This window comes from Panthera uncia, assembly GCF_023721935.1.
Source record: "Panthera uncia isolate 11264 chromosome E2 unlocalized genomic scaffold, Puncia_PCG_1.0 HiC_scaffold_20, whole genome shotgun sequence".
Classification (NCBI taxonomy): Eukaryota; Metazoa; Chordata; class Mammalia; order Carnivora; family Felidae; genus Panthera; species Panthera uncia.
The window spans coordinates 14,166,862-14,193,369 of NW_026057589.1; the positions used below are offsets into that span (position 1 = coordinate 14,166,862).

The 26,508-nt window shown below is 43.9% G+C and overlaps 2 protein-coding genes across 3 annotated transcripts; one reads left to right on the forward strand and one right to left on the reverse strand.

The window, feature by feature from the left end:
- Positions 1-1,911: 1,911 nt before the first annotated feature.
- On the reverse strand, positions 1,912-17,701 carry KARS1 (lysyl-tRNA synthetase 1). Of its 2 annotated transcripts, none has more exons than XM_049622561.1 (15): positions 17,683-17,701; positions 16,513-16,592; positions 12,034-12,193; positions 10,901-11,066; positions 8,248-8,341; positions 7,693-7,879; positions 7,482-7,607; positions 6,448-6,567; positions 5,263-5,425; positions 4,978-5,151; positions 4,735-4,820; positions 4,311-4,396; positions 3,535-3,661; positions 2,686-2,829; positions 1,912-2,197 (listed from the first exon to the last, which is right to left on the reverse strand). In XM_049622561.1, exons 2-15 carry the CDS (start codon positions 16,572-16,574, stop codon positions 2,099-2,101), a joined length of 1,794 nt encoding a protein of 597 aa, XP_049478518.1. In that variant the 5' UTR covers positions 16,575-16,592; positions 17,683-17,701; the 3' UTR covers positions 1,912-2,098. The 2 variants fall into 2 exon arrangements, with proteins under 2 accessions (XP_049478518.1, XP_049478517.1); XM_049622560.1 differs by lacking the exon at positions 17,683-17,701 and adding an exon at positions 13,830-14,009 and having other exon boundaries at positions 16,513-16,603.
- TERF2IP (TERF2 interacting protein) lies at positions 16,704-25,454 on the forward strand. Its single transcript, XM_049622562.1, has 3 exons — positions 16,704-17,502; positions 21,931-22,055; positions 24,254-25,454. The coding sequence occupies exons 1-3, from the start codon at positions 16,809-16,811 to the stop codon at positions 24,656-24,658; spliced, it is 1,224 nt and encodes a 407-aa protein (XP_049478519.1). The 5' UTR covers positions 16,704-16,808; the 3' UTR covers positions 24,659-25,454.
- The last annotated feature ends 1,054 nt before the right edge of the window (positions 25,455-26,508 follow it).

Here is a 26,508-nt window from a genome sequence, read left to right on the forward strand (position 1 = left end):
CCCCTGTGTGGCCTGCCTCCTACTTTATCTGGTGGCATATTTTCACAGTCTTCTGTACTCTATCTGGTGTCATTGGCCTTTTCTATGCTCTTTCCTATCTCAGGGCCCTTGCACTTGTTGCTACATCATGGAAAGCCCTCCTTCTTTGACTAGTTAATGCTCTATCTTCTTTCAGATCTCAGATTCTTGTGTCCTCAGGGAAACCTTCCTTAACTAGATGTGTTAGAGTTTCTCAACACCCCACAGCCGTCTCCTTCAAAGCATTTATCAGAGCTGCCATGAAGCTTGGGACCGTGCCTTTCTGTTCACCACAGTACGGCAGATAGCACATTGAGCCTTCAACCATTTAAGGAAGTAATGGGACTTTATAATTACAATCCTTCTGTTCCTTCTAGCTTTCATCCTGTTTGTTACTCTTCCTGTTAAATCCCAGACAAGTTGCTACTGCTTCAGTTCATCTCTATCTCCAGTCTTCTTGAGGCCAGATAGCTGGCTTCTGCCCCCAGCCTACTAAACAGTGCTTTAAAGGTCACTCGTGACCTCATTGTTCTTGTTGCTTTTTCTAATGGTAGTGTTGCCTGAGGTCCAGTACCCCATCTTGACCCTATACCCTCTCCTTTGGGGGGAGGCGGGGAATGATGGTTTTCATTTTAACGCCATCTTGCTGGGGGATGTGCCATATGGGAGGGTTTCTTTTGAAATTACACCTGGTCATCTATCACTATGGCCAAGTGATCCTAGAGCCTGTGTTTAAACACCAGCAAGGGTTGGAGGTGCTCAAAACTCTGAATTAATTCCTAGGGAGGTAATTCTGCATGCTAAGATCATTGAACCAGCTACAGAAGTAAAACCTTGCTCTGTGAAAGTAGACTCTTAAACTGGGCTGCTTGCAGGCTTTGCTGAGATGCAAAAGGCAAGTCCTTTGTGGTAGGACTCATTGGAAGGTTTCCCCCAGCTGCCTCGTGCATCAGGGGTCAGGGACTCCATTATACCAGCACGGCCTCAGCCATGACCTTGTGTCATTCCTAACCTAGATGAAAGGAGCTGAAAGTAATGATAAAACTCCAGACTCACCATTCAGCATCGTACTGTTCCCACCTGAGGCCAAATGATGTCCAAAACCTAACACTCTACCTTTCCTCTCAAACTGCACTTCCTGTTTGTCCCATTTCATAAAGGACAACTCTTCAGGCCCCAAACCTTGAAATCATCTTTGGACTCTTTTCTCCTGATCCACATCCCATCACCAAATTCTATCGACTTGAGGAACAGGTAGAGTCTGTAAGCATCTCTGTTACATTAAACCATTGGCACTGTCATCTCCCTTTCACTGTTGCCCTCCCTGTGCTAACTAGAACAGTATTTTGAAAGCCCTCTATGCAAAACCCTCCAATGGCATCCCACATCACTCATGATAAAACACACACTCCTCAGCATGGCTTACAGGGATCTTTCCGTACTCCTCCAGCCACACCAGACCCTTTGCCGGTCCTTGAAAATGCAGTCCTCTGGTCTGGATTGCCCTTCCCCTTAGATGTGTCTCCAGCTCTCTACTTAAATGTCACCTAGAAGAGTCTTCCCTGATCACGTATTTAAAATAGCACTGTCCCCATCCACCTCTTTCTAGAATAGCACCTCTGTACCCTTACCCCCCTTTCTTCTTAGTATTTACCAGAAATACATATTTTTATTTAGTTGCCCTCAACCCCTAAAAAAAGAATGAAATTTCCATCAAAGCAGGGACTTGCCTTTTGTTCACTGCTGTGTCCTTAATCCCTTAGAAAAATGCCTGGTACTGAGCAGATATTAACATAAACTTGAATGAATAAAGTGATATAATGCTAACCATGCACTAGGCCAGCTGTCTGAGTAAAAGCTGACATTCCGTGGTAAATAGTCAGGAGACAAGAGTAGAGACAAATGGTTTATTTGGGAACAAGGAGTAAAAAGGAATTCTTAATTCCTCTTCTCTCGTCTGGCGGCCCAACTGAATGGTGATCATCAAATGGACAGCAACACACAAAAATTCCCCTGCCGTCCTTGATCTTGTGCAGAAACGCAGAGAAGCCTGAGTTACACAACTTGCAATTATTATTTTCTAGACAGAAGTACCAGTTGTTGTACTTTCCAATGTATCCGTGGTGGCTCCACTCTCTTTCTTGTCTTCGGGCTTCATGGCAGGAAACAGAAGTACTTCCTACAGGAGAGAAAATCACTTTGAAGGAAGAAGCATGCTCTTTTTCACAGCCATCCACCCATTCCTTTTGCTTCTGGTTATTGTTGCCACCCAAATTCAGAGATCTGTGCTGGTATTTCAGCTTAGAAGATAAAAAAGAATGAGTGAACACAGAGTTCTCTTAAAATAGGATTTCCCTATCTGCAAAAATGAGATAACGATAGTTTCTCTACCTCATAGGGCTGACTTAAGTGAAATGACATAATGGCTGCAGAGGGCCTGGTGTGTTCCTTGGATCCTCAAGAAATGCGAACAATGAGTATTCCTTCTGCCTCAGGTAGAAAAAAACCCAAATCTCATAATGTCAGACCCTCTGGTCGTCATCCTGTAGAGTCATGTATAACTGCTCTGCCTGAAGCCCTTCCTTTGCTCTCCAGGCCCACCATGCCTTGCCCCTGAGAGCAGAGCTCCTGCAGGGCAGTGGGTGTGGCAGGAAGACCACTACGTACCTTGATGTTATTGGAATCTGTGAGAAACATGGTGACACGGTCGATGCCCATGCCCCAGCCAGCTGTGGGGGGCAGCCCGTATTCCAGGGCAGTGCAGAAGTTCTCATCTATGAACATGGCCTCATCGTCGCCAGCGGCCTTGGCCTAGAAGAGAACCAAACAGTGACACTGTCTCAGGCCACGCTGTCTCTCAGTGTCTGAACAAGCACATTAACACGTTTAGAGGGATGACCATTCCAGGAATGCTCTGGAAACCAAGCACTTGTTGGGAACTGGTTTCCCAGTAACTTTAGGATGGACCCATTTCTTTCAAAGACCCGGTCAAGTCTGGCGATCCCCACTTCAGAACACAAGCGCATTTCTCTGTGAAATGAAAACACCTCCACTGTCCCGGACAACTTGGTGAGTCCAAGGAGACTGATTTTCAGAGACTAAGGATTCCTAAGAGTCTTTCCCTCATTTCCTGAAACCAGCCATCACAGGCAGCCTGTGAGGGCTTGGTCTTCGTTAATCTATCTGCCTCTTATCCCCAACCCACCTTAATAAATGTACCATCTAAGAAAAATTATGTTCTTTTTACGCAAACGTATTTTCAAGGCAAGTATCACACTCCCCACACAGACACTATCATGTCTAAACTCCTATGTGGAAATTCTAAGGCCCAAACTAGTCAAGTTCTCCATCTTGAAATATGACCTCCTCCAGTGAAGCCTGTGGCTTTATCCTTCATTTCTGTTGAAGTCATTAAGAGATGCAGACAGTAACACAGACCAGAGTTAAGGCTGATATTTTCTAGTGAGTGGGCACATGATGAAGTAAATGCCTTTGACTCGCACTCTCCTTCCTTACCTTGGCCTGTTCTTCAAAGAGCTGCCGCTGCCGCACAGGGTCATTCAGCTCGGTGTAGGCATTGCAGATTTCCTTTTTCATGACAAATAGCTCAAAGCGCTCAGTGAGACCCTCCTTAGAGCGGTGCCTGGAGATAGGAGACCAAAGGAGAGGCTGAAAATACAGGTTCTCTAATAACATCTGGTACAAACACAGGAGTTCCTGGATTCTAGTTGACTCAAAACTGTTACGGATGAGACCCGAAGCCTGTATGCACTCTAGCACCAAACCATTTGGTGCAACGGTGAGGAGAGTTAGACACAAGGAAGCTTTAGTCATCCTCACAACACACGTGGGTGGTAAATGGTTACACTGAACCATACCTCCTGAATTCATGGCCTTCTGTGCCTTGTCACACCGACTCTGGGCTGCCCATATGACTTGCTTTGGACAATGGGACATCAGGAGAGGCTTGATACGTGTTTGCACACTGGGGTTTATTCTTTTGGAACCCTTCCTCCTGGAGCCCGGCCACTATGTAAGGAAGCTCAGGTTATGCTGCCCCAGACAGAGGCTAGCTACATTTAGAGGCCCTGGAGGAACAAGAACCCAGCGGAGGAGAAAGAAGGTGCCCGAGTTTCCAGTTACAGCTGCTTGGGTTACCCTAGCTACCACTTTGTAGAGCAGAAAGACTACCCAGTGAACCCACAAAATCTTGAGAACTGTTGTTTTATGCCACTATAACTCTGAGGTTGTTACGTAGCAACAGGTAACTGGAAAACCACGTTGTATCTTACCATTTAGCCAAAGGGCTCATTATCTGCGGGTGATCACAGATGAACGTAGGATTGATGCATGTTGTTTCCAGGAACTCCCCGACAAGCTTAAGGAGAAAGCAAAGCAGAGCTACAGATCCCTTCTGATGGCATTTTGATTGTTCCAGTCCTGGCAGAAGGACTCTGCTCCTACCCACTACCGGATGCTACAAGGGTTTATCATAAGTCTCTCCATGGCTGGTAAGGTTTGACTGAGATTATGTAACTACTCGGTACAGAGCTTAGAAGAGCAGTTCAAAACTGGTTAATTCTCTTATTTCTCTCATTAGGGCTTTCCTGTGAGGCTGTGTAAGTTAGTTCTCCACAGTGGAGTTCACCTTCCCAGGGAGCAGGGGGCTGGTTACCACTGGATGAGGGCATGTACTCGAAGAGCACGGTCTGTCACCTTATCAAGGAGTCTGGCAGTGGTCCGAGGTGGAGGGCATTCAACAGCTCTTGCCACGCAGATATCGTCAAGGATTTTACGAGTTTCTGTAATACAAATGTACAAGTTAGGACAGAAGAATCACATTACCCCAGTAAAAAAATGTATGAAAAGAACAGTGTGGGAAAAGTCTAGCCCTGATCTCATCTAATTCAAAGCTGAAGAGAAAGGAGGGCCATTCAGTGGAGGAGTGCATCACTTTACCTTCGGTCTCAAAGAGCCTGGTTTCTGGCAGCTTCACCCCCAAGACCTTCTCAAGTTCTTCAACCATGCTGATTCTCCGGAAGGGTGGGGTGAAGTCAATCTCATGGGCTTGGCCCTCCGGGCCATCTGGATGGTAGGTGATCTTGTAACTGCCTGTAATATGCTTCACCATCCCTGGGAAAGAAATCTACCATTTGAAAAGGACCAACAGGAAGTCCTCCTACAAGCAGCACACCAGCCGTTCAGACACATGTGAAAGACAAAAAAGGGAATAGGAGAGGTCACCTGAAATCATCTTCTCCGTGATTTCCATGAGATCGTGATAGTCTGCATAGGCCATGTAGAACTCGCAGGTGGTGAACTCAGGATTGTGAGTCAAATCAATTCCTTCATTCCGGAACTGACGTCCAATTTCATAAACCCGGTCGATGCCACCAACCACGAGGATCTAACAACACATGGCCAAGGTCATGGCAGCTAATCTCAATGACTCTGGAAAGTTTCCGTCTATAAAACTAATTTGGTTTTCACAGCTGAGGCATGTTTTCAGGTCTCTACCCAAATGTCAAACACCCTACTCTCTTTAGACCCTCGTAGTGGATAGTCATCATTCGTTTTGGCTGCCCAGGACCTCTGAATACTCTTCCTTTGTCAGGACAGCACCCCATCTTGTGAGTGTGAGCCTCCCCAAGAAAGAGGCCTCTCTTGGGGTTAGGATGCAGGCATGTGACTCAAGCTCCCCACCAGACATGCCCATGCAACTTCTGAATGCTACTGAAAGAAGATGTAGATATTGCAGAATTCCTCCTGGAGAAGGGGGCCAGAGATATCTAGCTTTTAGAGGTAGTAACTGCAGAGGTCCTAATGGATAGCGCTGCGGTTCTGAGCTGCGTTAGCTGTCCCAAGTAGAAAAATCTGGGCTCTCCATGGGAAGAGCCCAGATGGGCCTGAGAATCATTCCTAGTCCTGTGGTCTCCAAGCCTGATTCTCTGATCCTCCTGGGACTGTGAGCTTCCTTATGTATCTGAATACATTTTTCTTGTGCCTAAACTAGTTACACCAGGTTCTGTTGTCTGCAACTAAGAACCTTGAATGACAGTCTCTGGTATTTACTCTGGTGACTTATAAATCTTTATTTCCAATTTTTGGACAGATATCAAGCTTTCTATAAAAGACTAAAATCAGACCTAATCTAAGGAAGACAATAAACCTAAAATATTATGAGAACCAAGGCAGGTTAGGAGGAGCTATACACCTAAGAAAGACAATCCCTTTGCCCTCTGACCCGCAATGCTCTACTGATCCTGTAGAGAATTTCCAGAAGTGTTAACGCTCACAGGCGTGCCAAATTAGAATACTCTCCTGGCTGTTCTACTCTTTTTGTTCCTTTTATTTCTAACTACATCTATCTAGCCAATGGATTTCTGGCCTCTGTTTCTCCCAGGAACAGGGCATCTTCTTACTTATTACCTTATGGTAGAGTTCTGGAGCAATTCTCATGTATAAATTCATGTCCAGCTCATTGTGGTATGTGATGAAAGGCTTGGCCACAGCTCCCCCTGGGATGATGTTCATCATGGGAGTTTCAATCTAAAAGACAGGGAGATACACTGAGTGCTCAGACAGAGGTCCGCAAACCAGAGGCCTTGGGGGTAGCTCATGTTGTGCATGGATATAGTTTAGCCGGTTATATACCTAAGTGAAATTTAAGTTTAACAGTAACGTGCAAGTGTTTGACAAAAGAAGTAGAGATGTCCTGATTTTCTAGAAGTGTCTCAATTTCCATTAATACCAAACACCATTAACACAGTACCATAAACTTCCACAACTTATAAATTATATTTTAATAAACACTGTTAAGTTGAACTGTTTATGTTCTTTGAATTAGTTATAGACATGCAAAAAGGTCCAATGTCTATGGGGGGGGGGTAGGAAACAGCAGGTCCGTCAGAATACATGTAGTGTGACCTCATTTATGTTTAAAACAAAAATTAAAACGCTTCCAAACTGTTTACACACGTACCTCATATAGAACATGCTCAGTATGTAGTTATATATGCATAGCAACTGGTGTGGAACGATATGTATCAAACTCAAGTTTGGGGAAGAAAGTGAGTTGGGAGATACAAAAGGGGACTTTCAGTTTTGTTTCTGTTTCTTTGAATTTGTTTTACACGTGTACTTACGTTTCTTCATATAATTAAAAGGGTTTTTTTTTTTTCTTAATGCTACAAAAAAGCAAAATGAGTTGGTAACTCAATGAACATGACATCATTAGTAGGTAGACAGCCCTACACTTTGTCCATTATCTTAGAATTCAAATCCTGCCTTCCTCATCGGGGCACTAAAAAAACAAGGTGGGACAAAGACACTGGCCATCAAAGGGACTTTTCGCTAAGCGTGAATAGTATGGATACAGGACATGGAAAAGGGAAGAGAAGGAATAGTAAGAGGCAGGCATAGCAAGGCAGCTAGCTCATCGTGACAGGTAAGAACTCTCTCACCTCCAGGAATCCTAGCTCATCCAAGAAACTCCTTATATATGTGATGATCTTAGAGCGGATGATAAACTTCTGCCTCACGAAGTCATTCAGGATCAAGTCCAAGTATCTCTGACGATATCGTGTTTCCTAAAGCAAAAGCAACAGACAGAAATCATTGCCAAGTCTAATTCAACGCTATGACAGACCACAGCGAGGAGGCCACAGAGCTTACCTTGTCTTTGAGGCCAAAGTGGAGGTGAGGTAACATATGCAAACACGGCGACAGCAGTGTGATCTCATAGGGAATGATGCTCAGCTCACCCTTCTTGGTCTTCCCAGGATTCCCCTGAACTCCAATTATGTCTCCCCGACGCAGTTTGTTATTGATATGGATAAATTCTTCTTCTGATTTGTAATTCCTGAGTGAAAGAAAACCGTACTTCAGTGTATGATATTCCGAATTAAAACCAACCACTGCTTTAGTTTTTAAAACTGCCCTCTGGAATCCTCACTAAACTGCTGGTGCTCAGTTTGGGCGAGCCCGGGAAGAATCTAGACTCTTCTGTCAACTGCTAGAGTGTTATCTTTTATCTGTAACTGCCGCACAACCTGAGGGCAGTTGTTATTCTCTAGGTGACCAAATGGCCTTTTTATTCTCTTTTCAGCCTTACCCAACCATAACCCGCTTTTAACTTTAAATGCCAATGAGAAAGGAAGATCACGTGGTCCCCAACCATGTTGCCCTGGGTCAATCCAGAAAGGCCCGCAACGCGGTATTTCTACATACCTGGAATTGGCCATGACTTGCAACTTGACCCCCTCTCCTCGAAGGTCATAGAAGATGAGCTTTCCCCCAGAAGCTCTTTTGGCATGTATCCTACCTAGAAAAAGTACAACAAAAACACTGATAGAACGAGAAGCCATTTTGTGGCATCAGTGCCCAAAAAGTTCCCTCTGCAATGTTTACGTCTAGGTAGAATGTCCTATCAACATAGACCAGAACAATTCGATTTTAGCCCAAGACTTAAGCCCAGTCTTTTCCTTCATGACAAAAATCTCACTTAAACCAGTTAAAGAAGTGCAGCAAGACCTGGCTTTAAAGTTGTTTACTGGACTCCCGGAAAACCGCAGCGCTGGTGGCAGCATAGTTTTCGGCTCTACCTCAATCCTCCCATTAAAATAAAAAGCACAACTACACAGGCAAGGCCAAAAAGCTATGGACAACATTTACAACAAAATTATGTGGGAGGATACTCCCAAGAATCCCCAAACACAAGCAGTGGGGCAAACCACCAAAGATCCCCATATGGGAGAAAGCTGTAGGGGAGCCTTTGTGGGGTGTCTACCGAGTCTGAGAACTGGAAATCTCCAAATCGGCCATAGGTAGTCACTGGAAAACGTGGCAGCTAACTGGAGGACAGCAGCTGAACCCAGGAGGAGATGTGCCCACTGCCACGTGGGTGAGTAGAGGGAGTTGGGGCTGCATAAGGTCTAAAGGGGCTGAAGCCCTTCAGCATAGCCCCAGGAACATTCTTAATTTACCAACCAGGGCTCCCTTCTAGGACAAGGCCCCGTAAAACTGGAAAAGACCAGGAAACCACAAAGGGGTCCGACAAAAGTGAGGAAGGGGAAGAGAGCCTTGGTATCTCAGAAAGCAAGCTGCTGTAATTCTGAACACTTCACAAAAACAACAGAAAAGGTAGCTCAGTGAAGCTGGAAAAGCTATTTGAATCAAGCTTCCCTTAACACTGAGGAAAACTAGAGGCCTGGGTGGCTCAGTCAGTTAAGTGCCTGACTTTGCTCAGGTCATGATCTCACAGTCTGTGGGTTCAAGCCCCACATCAGGCTCTGTGCTGACAGGTCAGAGCCTGGAGCCTGCTTCGGATTCTGTGCCTCCCTCTCTCTGCCCCTCCCCCACTCACACTCTGTCTCTCTCTCAAAAATAAACATTAAAAAAGAAAACATTGAGGAAAACTAATTTCACATAAAAATAAGCAACATAAAAGTACTGAGATCAAATACCAGTTATTAAATAAAAAAGCACTCAGGAAGGACATGCCCAGAAAAAACAAAAATTCCATTTCACAGTAAGTTGAATGACATTAAGAAAATGCCGTGAAACAAAAATACCCACATTGGAATCATCGAAACTAAGAAATGAGGGGACACATGAAAAAATCAGAAATAAAGTAAAAAACCATTTCAGGAATGAAGACTGAACTAAAAGAAAATAAGAGTGAATATAGAAATGCTTTAAGAGAAACCCAGAGGAAAGAAAGACAAAATTTAAACATCAAAGTGTAAAGAAAAAGGTACAAGAGGTTTGAGAAAAAAGTGACATATTGAAAATCCACCATATGAATAAAAGGAGTCTCAAAAGAAAACCAAAGAAATAATATATTCAAGGGTGCCTGGGTGACTCAGTCGGTTGAGTGTCCACGTCTTGATTTCAGCTCAGGTCATGATCCCAGTGTCCTGGGAACGAGCCCCGCCTTGGGCTCCACGCTGAGTGTGGAGCCTGCTTGAGATAGTCTTTCTCTCTCTCTCCCCCCACCCCCGCCACCCCCTCCCCCCCGCCCTGCTCCTTTCTCCTGCTCCTGTGCTTGCTCTCCCTCCCAAATTAACAACAACAAAAAAAATTATATTGAAGAAAAATTTCCTAAAAAACTTGAAAACACATTTTTAAAGGGCACTCTGTACCTGAGAATATAGACTCAGAGCAACTAACATCAAGACATATTTTAGTAGAATTACTGGACTTTAAGCTTTGGGCATTTAGGTACTGGCAGAGGTTCTCTCTGGGTAGTGGGATTATGGGTAATTCAATTCCTCTCTGCTTCCTAGAACGTCCCAAATTTTCTACAATTAGTAGTTTTATTATTTTTGGGGGGCAAATAAAGACAGATTTTTTAAAGTAACCTCTAAGCCCAATGTGGGGCTTGAACCCATGATCCTGAGATCAAGAGTTTCATGCTGTATGGACTGAGCCAACCAGGTGCCCCAGGTTTTGTTTTTTTTTTTAAATTAAGGAAAGATCCTGTGCAAGATGCTAGAACTCCAAAATAACAATATTCTAAAAATACAGTGCCGGTGCAAAACTTCTTAGGCCACAGGTGGGAATTTTTAGGAACATGGGGTTGTGGCCCCACTGGTAAGGGGACGTCCTCATAAAGGACGATGAAGTAGCAGCGGCATCAGGTCAGGAGTTCCCCTCAGAGAATGCCCCCTCCTCTGCTGCATCACCTCGTCTGGAACACAATCTCGTGTCTCGGGGCTGCTCTACTTCTTTCTGTGAATGGATATACTTGCACTGTCCCTCGTGAAGCAGGAGCCTGCGACACAGGCTACTTGAAAGCAAGACCAACCCAGAACTTTCTTTGTGCTGCTGTAGCGGCCTGTCTCCTGTGAGAGCTCAGCATACTGCCAGGGAATCCTCCTACCTGCCACCTTTAAGGTGATGTCAGTTAGGTGGTCCCCAGGCTGCAGGTGACTGTATTCTTGGATAAAATGAGTCAGCGAGATGTCTACGTGGAACTTGTGTGGATACGGGTCTTCCCCACTGATCTTCAGTTGGTGGACTGCTTGGCTACGGATCTTGAAGTATTGCTATTAACAAAAAGAAAAAAGAAAAAAAAGAAAAAAAAAAAGAGCCTCTGAGAAATGGAACCTGACCGATCATACCAGTGGCCCACCTAGCAGAGTATTTTGCCCCAGAGTGGCTCCAATACAGTGAGGTCTCCTTAACTGAGCCCTCCACACCTTTGAAATCCCAAGATGGGAGTGAGATTTGCACTTAAAATATGCACAGTGGCTAAATCCACAGGTGGAAACGAAGGCCAGAATTCCAAAATGCAAGATTCAATGAAAAGGAAAATGGGAATTCTGCCTAAAATACTAAGTTTAATTTGTACGGGTGGCCTTGGTTGCCACTTTTGCGGATGCATCTGCACAGTGAGTTACTTACCTTTTTTCCTACCTTCCTACCCCTGGCTACATGTCAGACTTTTCCCCAAGACAAGACTCTGGGGCCTGGAGGATGTAAAAAAGGAACACCTTTTCTGATGCAACCACTCAACTCTGCTGTTGTAGTGTGAAAATAACCTTAGACATATAAAAAAAAAATGGGCATGGTTGTGCTCCAATACAATTTTCAAAACCAGGGAGGACAGATGAGATTAAAAGCAAGGAAAGGTGGATCCGGTCTATGGACTAAAATTTTCGAATCTCTGGCCCAGAGTAAACCCTAGTCAATCTTTACGGAGATACCTTTTCTGGATTTGTTATGAGGCGCAGCCAGTTTCAGGGAAGAATAATCAGTCACTTGGAAGTACCGATTCTCCCAACCACCCACTGGGAGTTGATTAGAGAAATGCTCATTGCCTGTGCCTTTAACCAGACGTAGTGGCAGCTCCCTCCCACCGCCCCTTCCCCCAACCCATCTGCAGCAACCCAGGGTTCACAGCTTGTTTTCAGTTCCTATTTCTCTTCTTAGTCACTGGTCCCAAGGAATTTGCCTTAAGCTTCATCAGAAGCTGCCTCCTGCCCAGCCAGAGTGGTGGTCCAGGGGACTCACATTTGGGTCCAGACTCTCCTCCTCGGCACCCACACCATTGTCAGTGGTGTGGTTGGTAGCGGCAGTGGTGGCCTGGCTTAGTTGTTTTTCACTGAGCTCCTTCTGCTTGGCTTCCTTCTCTGCAATTTTCTTCTCAGCTTTCAGGCGTCTCTTTAGCTCACTGTTGGCAAGATGCAAATGTTCAATGTGACAGATACCTGAAGAGTCCTCTACTATGTTCTGCCCCATAACCACGGATCAAAAATATGAACAGCCTGGGGGGAAATGCTCTTGCCTGGTGCTACACCTCCACTTCTAGTCTCTTAGTCAACTCTATATGTGAATGAAACAAAGGAAAAAATAAGCTTAGAATAAAGATGTGAAAGATCTTCCTCACCCTCTGCTTTCCAACATGAGAACCCAAACTAAAATCAGGGTACCCCAGGACAAAGGAAAACCGAAGAGGCAACATGGTCTGGCTCTGTCTGCCACCCTTCCCTACACCTCTCCAAGGAGTGGGTTAGTCTGGGGTAGGTTAGGGTAACGGAGAGGTGGCTCTTCTGAGTTCAAGGAGACGCACCATTGACAATCCCTCCCTCAGCATTGGTCAGTGTATTAACAGTGACTCTCAGTGTTGACCTCCCCGTCTACTGTAGCCGGACCTAAGACAACAAATGGGGCAGAACAGTGTACAAACCAGCATAGAGTAGGGGGTAATATAACAGCCTTGGAGTCAGACTGCCTGGGACCTAATCCTGACATACCTGCCTAGCAATTACATGACCTTGGGCACATGACCTCCCATTTGTAAAATGTAAATAACAGAGGACACTCCCCTCCCCAAATGTGAAGACTGTAATAATGTATGCAAAGATAGGACCTGCCCTTAGCATTTAGTTAACATGCAAATGAGAGCCATTCTAGGTATCCTTCACTGTCTTAAACCCTTTATTCTCTCCACCCAGGAAAGAAATCTTAGATTTGGATACACTGCTGGTCCAATCTCTCACTATCTACACTCTGATCTGAAATCTTGCTATCTGAACCCAGAAACCAAACAGATTTGTGTAGAGGATATCCTCAGTATTCAAACAGAATTGGTCATTCTTTCAAACCACCAATGTTAGCTGAATATTATATAATAACCATAGCAAATTACACCAAGTCATGCTTGTATATTATCTGGCTTTATGGCACACTCTTAATTTTCAGTATGAATTTAGAGTGACTCAATCGAAAAAATAAATTGGTGATGTGAAATACTAATTTTTAAGAAAACGGACTCTGAGGGCTTCAAAGTAGGCGTCTCTGGATGTAATTTGTCTTGTAACAGTTTTAAATACAATCATTCCAGAACTGTGTGCTAGGCTTACTGTGCTGTAATTCAGTCAGTAGGCATCAGAGCCTATTTGGTTCTTCCTGGCATTAACATAAAAAACCTGTTTTCCATTCAACTAGGAATGGAAATTAATCCTAAAGGAAATCAAATTAATCCTAAGGGAAATTCAAAAAGATCCTAGAGATAGAACAAAGACTAGAAATCAAATTAATCTCGGGAGCAAACCAAGTTCAGAAAGACAGGAAAGGGAACGTTTGTTCTCGGCACTGTTGTAGAATAAGATCCACAAGTCATCTCAAGAATTTAGAGTGAGAGTCTGAATTTATTAAAGAGAAAATGAGAAACCACTATTGGTTTTGGCAGTAGAGCTCTTTGTTTCCTTAGCAACAAGTGCAAAGAGTCAGAGGCTTAACAAATAAGGACCCAAGTAAGGAAGGATTTTTGCTCCCAGAGCAACAACGAAGGTAAGGGCACCAACCTTCTTTTATCAGAAAGTGGCTTGTCCTTGTGAAGCGCTGTGAAAGGAGCAAGTTGATACAGTCGCAGCTCCCTCTGCCCCCACTGTGCCCGGGAGGTTTGGCGCAGGGACCCCCTAACAAGCCTTACAGCAGCTTGCGTCAACATGGCAGAACACCCTGGAACTAATGATTACCACCACCTAACAGGAAACAGAGATGTGGTGTCAGATGGGACAAAACAGTACATATACACCCAACCAGCAGTCCTACTCTTATGGGTAGGGGAGGTTGCGCGACCTTTTAGTGTTCCACTGAAGACCCTCTTAACTGAGGACAACCCTGTAACTCACTGTGCTGCAACCGTAACTGACAACATTCTGTCCTTGCTATGGTAAAAAGGTGCGTATCTGGGTTAAAACTCAGGAGTAAGGCAACCCATAGTTTAAAGGTAGAAATGATCACAACAACCTAGAAAATAGGAGACAGGACCTGAGGTGGTGTTTCCGAAGCCCCTGACATGTGGCTTCTCTCTCGGAGATTAAAAAACCCTGGTGACAAAGATGGCAATGGGAAGCACGTGAAATGTCACTATCAATTGCAAACTCTAGATGAAGCTAAAAGCAAGCCACACAAAAGCACCTCTGAGTCAAAGATAAGACTTAATTGAGCTCTAGGAACAAGGAGGAAAGGAGAATTTCAGGAAGGATCCTGGACTACAGTAATCTGACCTTTCATTTGGGAAGGAGTCACCTGGCAGGCAGCCCATCTCTTTTTAAACTTGAAGAAGATAACTGGCATAAAATGGTACTCATGAAGAGGCAGACCAAGGAAGTCCCAAGAACAATTAAGATACAGAAGGAAATGTTAATCGTTAAAAAAAATTCTTTTAGCCCATGGTCACTAGAGTTATATACGTTAACAGATTTTCTTAGACAATGTGGGGAGGTAAGGTGCAGGCAGTGTAAAGAGCATGGGCTGTGGAGTTCTGGACTGGGTTTTAGATCTCTGCTCCAGAGCCTCGATCAGCGCAAGACCACACTTTAGGTGTGCACACTTCAACGTATTCAGTCGCCTAGAGCCTCAGTTTATTAATTTGAAAAACAGACATTAATATTTTCTTTGCAAGGTTATTATTAAGATTAGACAGAAAGTTTGTATGGTTCTAGCATTATGTCTGACATATAGAAGCTGCTTTAAAAAGTAGTAGGGTGGGGGCACCTGGGTGGCTCAGTCTGTTGAGCAAGCTGGGGGTGGGGGAGGAGAACCAGTGACAAAGAGAGCCAGAGAATCCCAAGCAGGCTCCGTGCTGTGCTGTCAGTACAGAGCCCGAACTCAGGAACCGTGAAATCATGACCTGAGCCGAAATCAAGAGTTGGACACTTAACCAACGGAGCCACCCAGGTGCCCATCTCTTATGGTTTCCTTAAGAGATGTCTTCTCCCTAAGTTACTTAATTCTAAGAATAAAGCACACAACATACCTAACATACAAAACGTGTGTTAATCCACTCTTAAGGTTATTGATAAGGCTTCCAGCCAACAGTTGGCTGTTAAATTTTGGGGGAGTCAAAGTTACACTCAAACTTTCCACTGTATGGCGGGTCAGTGCCCCAACCTCTGAGTTGCTCAAGGGTCAACTATATTTATGTAACAGATCAAAGTCGAGTCAATTTTCCCAAAGGCAGAAGTCTGAGACCAGGTTCCAAACATTTATAGAGATGTGTATCCTACCTTCAGAAGGGTGCCATCAAACCATTAAATTTAATGTTTCCTTTCTCATTTTTCTTGAATATTTGAAGCATAAATCCAGAGACACAAAAAGAAAATTAATTTTTACTGATTAAGGGCCTATTCCATCAGGATTCAGAAAAGAACGGAGCCCAAATGCGGTAAGGCAGCCATTATTTGTAATGAATTAACTTTTCTCCTGCCTCTGGAACAGTCTAGTTATGCCCCTCCTTGGGAGTACTGAAAAAACAAATCATTGCTGGTGTTCTGTGCTTCAACTGAAGAACCCTGTTTGAGAGGGTATACAACCAGGAGTATAAAACATAGCCAGTTAAAGGGCGGCTAGTCTTGATACATTCATATTTAGCTTCACACACCAAGGATTTGAGAGTGGGTAACTAAGATCTATCCAGCAGTGCTTGAAAGTGCCACCTAGTAGACTGGTGGACTCATATTCTATTACTGGACATCGGTCATTCACTCAATACTCACAGATCCTTTAAATAATCCACATATTTAGGTGCACAATACAGTTTTAGAAATGATCCATTTAATACATAAGATTCAGAAAAGCCGAGGTGAGGCCAAAGAAAATTTCAAGGACTTTCCGAAAAGCTCGGGTATTTAACTTCCTTCCAATGGTAGCGAGGCGTGGCTCGGCAATAAAAGAAAGCATTTTTTTTTTTTTCCCAGAAGGAGGTAAAGGAAGGAGTAAATTTCGTTTTTCTGTAGTCAATTCTCATTTTTCTGTATACCCTAACTCCAGGAATGCGACGACAGGACTCCGCCAGAGCCGGGCCCCGGAGCAACCTGGGGAATGTAGTTTCGCGGTTTAGCGGCTACGTCCGGCGTGTCCAGACCCACGAGAACCGGCAGGAAGGCCATAGGCACAGCCGCCTCGGCCGGAGCCTCGAGGCGCATCCTAGCCCGGACTGTCCGGGCGCAAAGACCTTAAAGACTCAACGGCGACACTTACTTTTTGCTCAGTTTTGGCTCGCTGCCGTCCACTTTCACCTCAGCCGCCTGCACCGCAGCCATCTTTCCCGAGGGCCCGACCTAAAAGGGACGAGGGTCGCACAGCAATTTCCAGGTCACGGCCGGAATCTCCGCCTCTTCCGAGAGGAGGGGGCGGGCGCTCTTCGCGCGCTGCTACTGCGCAGGCGCAGGGCGGGGCTTCGCGGCCGACGCGTCTAGAACCGTCGTTCGTTCGGGTTCGCTCTGTGCGTCAGAGGCTTGTTTGGGGGACCGCTGTCGTGGTGCCTGGTGTCAGCTATGGCGGAGGCGATGGATTTGGGCAAAGACCCCAACGGGCCCACCCATTCCTCGACTCTGTTCGTGAAGGAAGATGGCAGTTCCATGTCCTTCTACGTGCGTCCTAGCCCGGCGAAGCGTCGGCTGTCGACGCTCATCCTGCACGGCGGCGGCACCCTATGCCGGGTGCAGGAGTCTGGGGCCGTCCTGCTGGCCCAGCCCGGGGAGGCGGCGGCCGAGGCCTCGGGCGACTTCATTTCCACGCAGTACATCCTGGACTGCGTGGAGCGCAACGAGAGGCTCGACCTGGAGGCCTACCGGCTGGGCTCGACGGCCGGCCAGGCCCCCGAGACGAAGCCCGCGGCCCCGGCCAAGGGGGGCGCCGCCGCCGCCGCGGCCGCCGCGGCCGCCGCGCAGCCCGAGCCGCAGCCGCCCACGGGGCGCATCGTCTTCACGGACGCGGACGACGTGGCCATCTTGACGTACGTGAAGGAAAATGCCCGCTCGCCCAGCTCCGTCACCGGCACCGCCTTGTGGAAGGCGATGGAGAAAAGCTCGCTCACCCAGCACTCGTGGCAGTCCATGAAGGACCGCTACCTCAAGCATCTGCGGGGCCAGGAGCATAAGTACCTGCTGGGGGACGCCCCAGTGAGCCCCTCCTCCCAGAAACTCAAGCGGAAAGCTGAGCAGGACCCCGAGGCCGCCGATAGTGGGGGTGAGGTCTCTGCCGCGAACGCGGGAGCTCTTGCTGCACCTGTGCGGGTGGGGGCGGGGCTCCTCCCCCCTTCGGTCCGGTGTCCATGTTGGCGTCTCCGGTAGCGTCGCCCGGCCCTCCCCCCTCCCCTTTAGACATCCGGGTAAAATTGCACCATTTTCTACTCGCACTTCGATTTACCTTTTTCCGGTAGCTGACGTGGTTTGATGCTCAAATGGTACAAACAGGCTAGATAGACATTCCACCTGATTCTAGCCACCAGCTACCCCGTTTTCTTCCCCGGAGGCAATGTGTTGTTAACCGTATCTTTTCCAGAGGCTGGTTTCCACAAATACTTCTCTCTGTTCTGGTAGAGTCAGTGTAAGCTTTTTCAAAGGCATGCCAGACCAGTTTATTTTCATGTTTTGGCGTCTATGCGTACTCACAGAAGGTTCTCGTCAGTTGGAATGATCTTCCTGGTCTCGCTCAGGTGAAGTGCGTTTTTAATGTAGTTGAACTGAACGTTGGGATTCAGGTGCGGTTAGGGCTTCAGTGCAAAACTGTTAAGATGCTTCACTTTTCATGTAACCGGTATTGACAGGTTAAACTGACCTTTTTGTTTAAAGAAGCATGTTCCCCACCCCCCCCTTATGTGGCGATTCCATATAACATTTCGAGATGGGGAGGTAAATCTGTTTCTCCTGTTCAGCATGCTTAGTAGGAATTTTGTTTTTGGTAAAAGTGACATTTCAGATTCATTCATTCAACAGATATTTGAGTGCCAGACACTGTTATCCTGCTGGGATATAACAATAAATAAAAGTCCCTGCGGTCATGGAGCTTAACATACTAGCTGGGCAGTGGTAAGTGTTATAGAGAAAAATAAAATCAGGGTAAGGGCTGGGGAGGAGGTTGTTTTCTATAGGCTGATAAGGAAAGTCACTATAAAAGCTTGTATTTGAGCAGAGACCAAAGGAAAGAGCAAGCCAGGTGGTTATCAGTGGGTGTTTCAGGCAGAGGGAATATTGAGTGCAAAGGCCTGGAGGTGGGAATATGGCTGGTGTGTTCTTGGAGCAACAGACCAGTGTGGCTAAAATGGACTAAAGCAAGGGGGAGAATTCTAGGAGAGAGGATAAGGTTATGTGTATGGGTGAAGTAGATCGCATGGGGCTTTGCTTTGAAATCCAGTAGGGTTGGGACTATGGGCAGGCCATTTGGAACCTTGGAGAAAATTAAGCTGGATTCACCCTACTGTAATTTAATTTTGATGATCAGAATTTAATTGTAAAAATTAAAATGCTAAAATCACTAAGAAAATAAGGACGAGGGGCACCTGGCTGGCTCAGCCAGTAGTGCATATGACTCTTGATGTCAGGACTGTAGGTATAGGTTCAAGCCCTACCGTTGGGTGTAGATATTATTTAAATAAACAATATAGATGAATATACTTTTTTATTTTTTAATTCTGCTATTTATTGATCTTTTTTAAAAACTGAGGTACATTTGGCCTACAGTGTCAGTTTCAAGTATACAACCTAGTAATTCTACGTTTTTATATGTTGCAAACTGATCATCACAGTAAGTCTGGTTTTTGTCTGTCTCCATACAAGTTAATACGGTATTACTGATTGTATTCCCTCTACTGCATGTTAAAGCCCCCTGCCTTACTTACTTTGTACCTGGAAGTTTGTACCTCTTGATGCTCTTCATCCATTTTGCTGCCCTGTGCCCCATGCCAACCCTCTTCCCTCCCTGTTCTCTTTTTCTGTGAGTTTGGGTTTTGTTTTGTGTGGTTGGTTTTTTTAGATTCCACTTATCAGCGTGGTATTTGTCTTTCTTTGTCTGAGTTCTTTCACTAGCATAATGTCCTCTAGGGCCATCAATGTTTGTTGCAAGTGGCAAGATTTTGTTGTTTTTTGTTTTGTTTTGGTGGCAGAGTAGTATTCCAGTGTATATGCACATCACATCTTTATCTATCGGTGGACGCTTTGGTTGTTGCCATATCTAGGTTCTTGTAAATAATACAGTGAAACTGCAGTGAACGTAGAGTTGCATGGAGTTTTTCACATCGGTGTTTTCATTTCCTTCAGATTGATACTCCAAAGTGGTATTGCTAGATCATATGGTAGTTCTATTTTTAATTTTTTGAGGAACTTCCATACTGTTTTCTGTAGTGGCTATGCCAATTTACATTCCCACGAACAGTGCACAAGGGTTCCTTTTCTCCACATCTTGCCTAATACTTGTTATTTCTTGTCTTTTTGATAAGTCATTTTGACAGGTGTGAGGTGATACTTCATTGTGGTTTCCATTTGTATTTCACTGATGATTAGTGATGTTGAGCATCCTTTCATGGGCCTGTTGGACACTTGTATGTCTTTGGGAATGCATCTATTCAGATTGCTTATTTTTAAATTGGAATGTTTGGGGTTTTTTGTTATGAGTTCTTTATTCTGGCTATTAACCTCTTTTTGGATTATTGGATATATGACTTGTAAATACTTCTTTCTATTCAGTAGGTTGCCTTGAGTATATTTTTTAATATGTGCGTGGTGATAGTCCTGAAACCAAGAAGATTTAAAAAAAAAAGTTGTATATATGTGATTACTTGAAGTTAAAAACTTCTCATCATAAAAGTCAGCAAACCGGAAAAATATTCCTAATACATTGGAACAGAGTTAGTTTCCTTAGTGTCCAAAGATCTTGCAGAAGTTAGTAAAAGAAAATCTAGCAGAACAGTGAACAAAAGAAATGGAACAAGAAGTTTCTAGAAAAGGAAATAAATGGCAATAAACAAATGCAGAATATTGTTATTAAATAAAAGTAAATTAGACCCTGAACAGAGGCATGATATAAGCCATGGACTTCTGACTCATGGAAAATGAAATAACAAACGTGCATGGTGATGTTTTTCAGGAAAGTGAACGAGGAAATATTGTATTTTGTCTATCAGATTGACAAAAATTAACAAAGTGGGTAATATCTACAGATAATGGGTAAAATATACATTACATAAAATTTGTCCTTTTAACCATTTTTAAGTGGTCAGTTTGGTGGCCTTAAGTATATTCACATTGTTATGGAACCATTACCACCATCTGTCTCCAGAACTTTTTCTTCTCCTAAAACTGGAAAACTACCCATTAAACACTGACTCCCCTTTGCTCCCTTCCCCAGCCCCTGACAATCACCATTTTACTTTTTGTCTTTAAGAATTTGGTCTTTCTAGCTACCTCATGTAAGCGGAGTCATATATTTGTCCTTTTGTGATTGGCTCATTTCACTTAGCACAGTGTTTTCAGGGCTCATCCATGTTGTAGCATGTGTCAGAATGTCCTTCCTTTATAAGGTTGAATAATACTCCACTGCATTGTGTATACTACGTTTTGTTTATGTGGTCACCCACTGATGGACACTTAGGTTGTTTCCGTATCTTGGCCGTTAGGAATAATGCCGCTATGAATATGCGTGTACCAATACCTGTTTGAAACCCTGGTTCCATTTGTCTTGAGTGTACAGAAGTGGAATTGCTGGATTATGTGGTAGTTCCATGATTAGTATTTTGAGGAACCACCATGGTATTTTCTGGTTATGTGTTTTAGTCCCTATATAGTTTGTGTAACCACCACCTAAATCAGGATACAGAAGAGTTCCATTACAAAAAACTTCTTTATGCTGCCCCATAGCAGTCAGTTTTTGTTAAGTGGAAAAGAGAGCACAGTTAAATGCTAAGAGAACAAAGTAAAACAGAAAGAGGAGGATGCTGAGCTTTAGGAGGGCCTCCTTTCTGTTAGATGGTATGTGGTAGATTGTGATGTACCTTCCACATCTGTCTTCAGCTGGGAGAGCTGCTTCACCCAAAGTCTTGACATCTTAGGCTGGCTAGCATTTAGGGACTGATCTGTGCAGAGTTCTGCCATGGCTCCCACATCCCAACACAGTTGATTCTGAAGGGACTTCCTAGTTCAGACTTCCCTATGGTTTCAGCTGAGGCTTTGTTGGAACTCTTTCACAGCTCAGCTTCCCTCTCTGCCCACTCATGCTTTCTTCTCAACAGTGGTTTTCCCTGGGTCACTCCCTACTAAACACCATGTGTTAATCTCCATCTCACAATCTGCTTCCCAGAGAATCCAGTTTATGGCAGTTTTGTTAATTTGCACTATGGATAAATACAAACCAAAAAATGAATTATGCTTGAAGAGTATTTTTATTTTCCGTATTACAATCTAAGGAATATATCACCATTTGGATAGTACAGCTCTTCAGAAGCAAGAGTAGACATTTCTGAACGTGTGTATTTTATGTTTTTCTTATCTTGATGAAAAACTGATGTCTTCTAATAGAAAAAAAGTACAGGCTCACTTTTGGCTCAGAGTTCACAGAGCACTGTATTTTTGGTTTCTGCAAAAGATGCTAATTGTAATCTGGTGCTGTTCTTTTTTTTCATAGAACCACAGAATAAGAGAACTCCAGACTTACCTGAAGAAGAATATGTAAAGGAAGAGATCAAGGAGAATGAAGAAGCAGTCAAAAAGATGCTTGTAGAAGCCACCCGGGAGTTTGAGGAGATTGTGGTACGTAGACTAGATTTAACTCCTATTTTCTCTCCTTCTATTCTTCTTCTTTAAAATTGGTTATTGCATTTAGTTTTTGTACACCTAAGGCCCTGAAAGGTAAGGTTCGGAGTGGGAGAATGGAAAGTGGGACTGATCTTGGTTTCAGGCATGCAGTTTTGAGGGTGGGGCGTGTGGGTGGCTCATGCTGTTAAGCATCTGACTCTTGATTCTGGCTCAGGTCATGATTCACTTGTGATATCGAGCCCCCTTGTCAGGCTCTGCTCTGGGCATGGAGTCTGCTTGGGATTCTCTCTTTCCACCTCCCTCTGCCTCTCTCCTGCACATGTGTGCGTGTGTGTTTTCTGTCTCTTAGAAAAAAGGGGGAGAGGGAGAAAAATTGGGGAGAATTATTAAAAAATTTTTCTTTAGTGTTTGTTTATTTTTGAGACAGAAAAAGAGAGACAGAGTGTGAGTGGGGGAGACGTAGAGAGAGAGGGAGACACAGAATCCCAGGGAGGTTCTAGGCTCTGAGCTGTCAGCACAGAGCCCTATATGGGGCTCGAACTCATGAACTGTGAGATCCTGACCCAAGCCTAAGTCAGATGCTTAACCACCTGAGCCACCCAGGTGCCCCTGATGAGAATTATTTTGAAACAGTAGACATCATCCTATTTTGGATACTTTGATCACAGTGTAAGGTTTTCAAAGTTAAGACTGTGGATTTATCTTTTGAAAATACTTTTGTGCTTCTCAGGAAAATAAATGCAATTTTTGAAGGAGTTTAATTTTTTTTTTTTTAAAAGCAAGTTTAGCTTTTTGTGTACTTAGAGTGGTTTTGGGATTTTTTAACGCTTCCTTATTTGGTCTAGCTTCTGATACTCTGTTGGAGTCCCATATTTGATCATAGTTACAGGGAAAGGCAGGAACTATAAAGTAGTGAGGAGTAATTTAAAAGGAAGACTCAATTATATGTGCATATTTTTTCCATGAAAAAGGATCTTTTAAATTAATTTTTCTTATTGTAAAGGGAAGTGATCAGGCCTCATTGTTAGGAAAATAATTTAAAGATCTATAATTGGTGAATGAAGGAATGCACAAGAATTGGCAGAATTTAGTGATTGTTGCCTTTTGAAGTCTGAGTTTTGTTTTATATTTGGTCAATTTTCCATAAACTTTGAAATGCAAGCATGGTCTACGTAGGTTTCTTCTCACATAACGTGCTTTGTAATGTGCCTAAATGTAGTATAGTACGGAGACCCTAGTCTGCTCATACATCTGTGTGTTTTGAGTAGTTAAGTGAAGGTATTGGTATGTACTGGGGGTATAAGTGATGAGAGTAAAAGAGATACAGTTCCTGTCCTTAGGGAGCTTACAATCTGACACTGAAGCCAAAGTTTTTTTTTTTTCTTTATTTTTTATTGTATTTATTTTTTTTACGTTTATTTTGAGAGAGAGAGAAGGGGACAGAGGATCTGAAGTGGCCTCAGCAGAGAGCCCAGTGTGGGGCTCAATCTCAGGAACTGCGAGCTATGACTTAAGCCAAATCTGATGCTTAACTGACTGAGCCACCCAGGCGCCTCTTTTGTTTTGTTTTTTTAAATGTTTTTATTTTTGAGAGAGAATGAGAGCGTGAGCGTGAGTGGGTGAGGGGCAGAGAGAGAAGGGGTGCACAGAGGATTCAGAGTGGGCTCTGTGCTGACAACTTTGGCATTGACAGCAGCTAGCTGGATGTGGGGCTTGAACCCACAAACCGTGAGATCATGACCTGATCCGAAGTTGGACACTCAACCATCTGAGCCACTCAGATGCCCCTGAAGTCAAACTTTAAAAAATGACCTAATGAACATGTGTGTACACGTGGACACGTATGCACATACACATATTTTTCATTATTTACTGTAGCTTCTCATTTTCTGTTGGAATACCATAGTTGTATGTATACATGTATATACACATAATGTGCACATAAGCACACTTATATCCCCCACTTACGTACACAGACACTCCCCTCCCCTTAACCCATCATGTACGTAAACTTACATACACACATGCAACATGAGTAAGTATAAGAAGGAGCATAACGTATTGGAAGAACTGAAGGAAGTCCAATGTGATTGGGGTGAAAAGGGCAAGCAAGGTGGTGGGAGAGACTAGATATCGCAAGAATGTTTGGGACTTGGTAATTAGGAACTGGTCGTATTCATCACTTTCTCTAGGTTGACGAGAGCCCCGATTTTGAAATACACATAACAATGTGTGATGATGATCCACCTACACCCGAGGAAGACTCTGAGACACAGCCTGATGAGGATGAGGAAGAAGAAGAAGAAGAAAAAGTTTCTCCACCAGAGGTGGGAGCTGCCATTAAGATCATCAGGCAGTTAATGGAAAAGTTTAACTTGGATCTGTCAACAGTTACACAGGCATTCCTAAAAAATAGTGGTGAGTTGGAGGCTACTTCCTCCTTTTTAGAGTCCGGTCAGAGGGCTGATGGGTATCCCATTTGGTCCCGACAGGATGACTTAGATTTGCAAAAAGATGACGAGGATGCCAGAGATGCATTGGTCAAAAAATTTGGTGCTCAGAATGTAGCTCGGCGGATTGAATTCCGAAAGAAGTAATTGGCAAGACAATGAGGAAAGAAAAAAGATGTGGCAAGAGAGGTTAAAAAAAAATTTTTGTCAACGTTGTCGTTGGAACTGACACTTGTCTTCTGACCAATGCTGCCATTGCTCTATGAGTCTTAGATTTTGTAGCCAAGCAGAGTTGTGTAGGAGGATAAAAGTAAAAGACATTTGATATATTTAGAGTTGTCCCTGGCAGTATTAGTATGTTCATAAAGGGAAATCCACACCAGACAGAGGTTGGTCTTTGTAGTAGTAATCCTTTTCTGAACGGAACCCTTGCTATATATTGGTTTCAGGAGCTAGTGACAAAGTCAAAAGAGGAGAGTAAAGAGCCTCTATCCTTTGGCAGAAACTCTTCTAGATTATGATAGATTCCAAATCAAGGATCTAGATATGTGGAAAGATTTAATTACAAGGTCTTGAACTTGGACGATCCTAAACCCTTGCATCACCTAGTGAGCTCTGATTTCTAGACTGCTTTGAAAATCCCATATTCCCTTTGCTAACTTAATATTTGGGGACCCTGCTCCTTTGGCTGTTCTTTTCTTTCAGTCTTTGTCAGTCGTACTTGTAGCACGTGTTTCTTTATCTACCACCCAGTTTTGTTTAAAACGCACACAAAACCCTAGAGAGTCTTAAGAACAGTCTTACTCAGTTATCAGTAACGTGTTTTTATTTATTAAAAACAATTTTGTGCTAAGGACTGTGTTAGATTTATATATTAGTGAATTGATTCCTCTTTGTTGTGTTACTTTTGTTGTTGAAAATAAAAAGAACTTTGAATCTCCAAGTGTTTTCTTTGATTGTATTCATGAAACCTTTTCGATATAAAAACCATAAAGGAACTGACATTTCTTGGCTCTTAATTAGGTCAATAATGAACAAAATGGTTCCATATTAGAACTAGTAGGCCGTTAGAAGGATGCTAGATTTTCTGGATGGAGCAGAGAGAAGATCTGCGTCAAGGACTGTGAGGGACGGGAAAACACCATGAGCTGCTGAAAGCCGAAGGGTGAGAAGCCAATCAGGAACCATCAGGTGTGTAACAGAAGGTGTCTCTGCCCTACCCATCTCCCTTGGGCACTTACATTCCTGCACATGCCACAAGTAGGGGTCCTACTGCAAGCACCTTCTTAAGGTTTCCCCTCTGCTTGAAGTGCTCTGGAGTTCATGCTGCTGGGAGTGGCTTTTGGCTGATGGCGGATGAGAATTAGAGGATGCATATCCAGCTTCCTTGCTGTCCAGAGAAATGACGCAACTGAATATTTGAGATGCACCCCTTGAGTGAGATAATGGGTTCCATACCATCTTTTAAAGGTCCCCAGCAGAAACCAGCATGGTTGCCCAGAGTGGTAGTGGTTTATGAATGCACTCTGCATAGGCTTCCTTCTGTGGTTTCACATCTGCACTTTCCTAATAAAATGCATCGTGGAATCCTCAGTTAAACACGAATTCTTAGAGTCTGCTTCTGGAGGAACCCATTCTAAATCAAAATGCTTCACTTTGCCCTTCTCTTGAGTATGTTGAAAGGATAAAACTATTCCCAGGAGTACCTAGCTCACTCCAGGAGTAACTTTTAAGTGGATATTGGGAAGGGTTGGGTGGTAGGCATTTGTTTAAAATGTGTCGTCCAATCAGATAGGACTCTGGAGTGGTTGAAAATCAGTACTTCATGTGTGAAACGGAGATGTCATTTGGGATGTTTATACGTTAGTAAAGTTCGTATAGCTTTACAAGCCTAGAAATTTGTTTTGTCAAAGCGTGTGCAAAAGGGTCTGATTCATTATATCTAGACTCTGAAAAGATACTTAAACTGAAGTACTCATTATAAACCAGTAACTTCC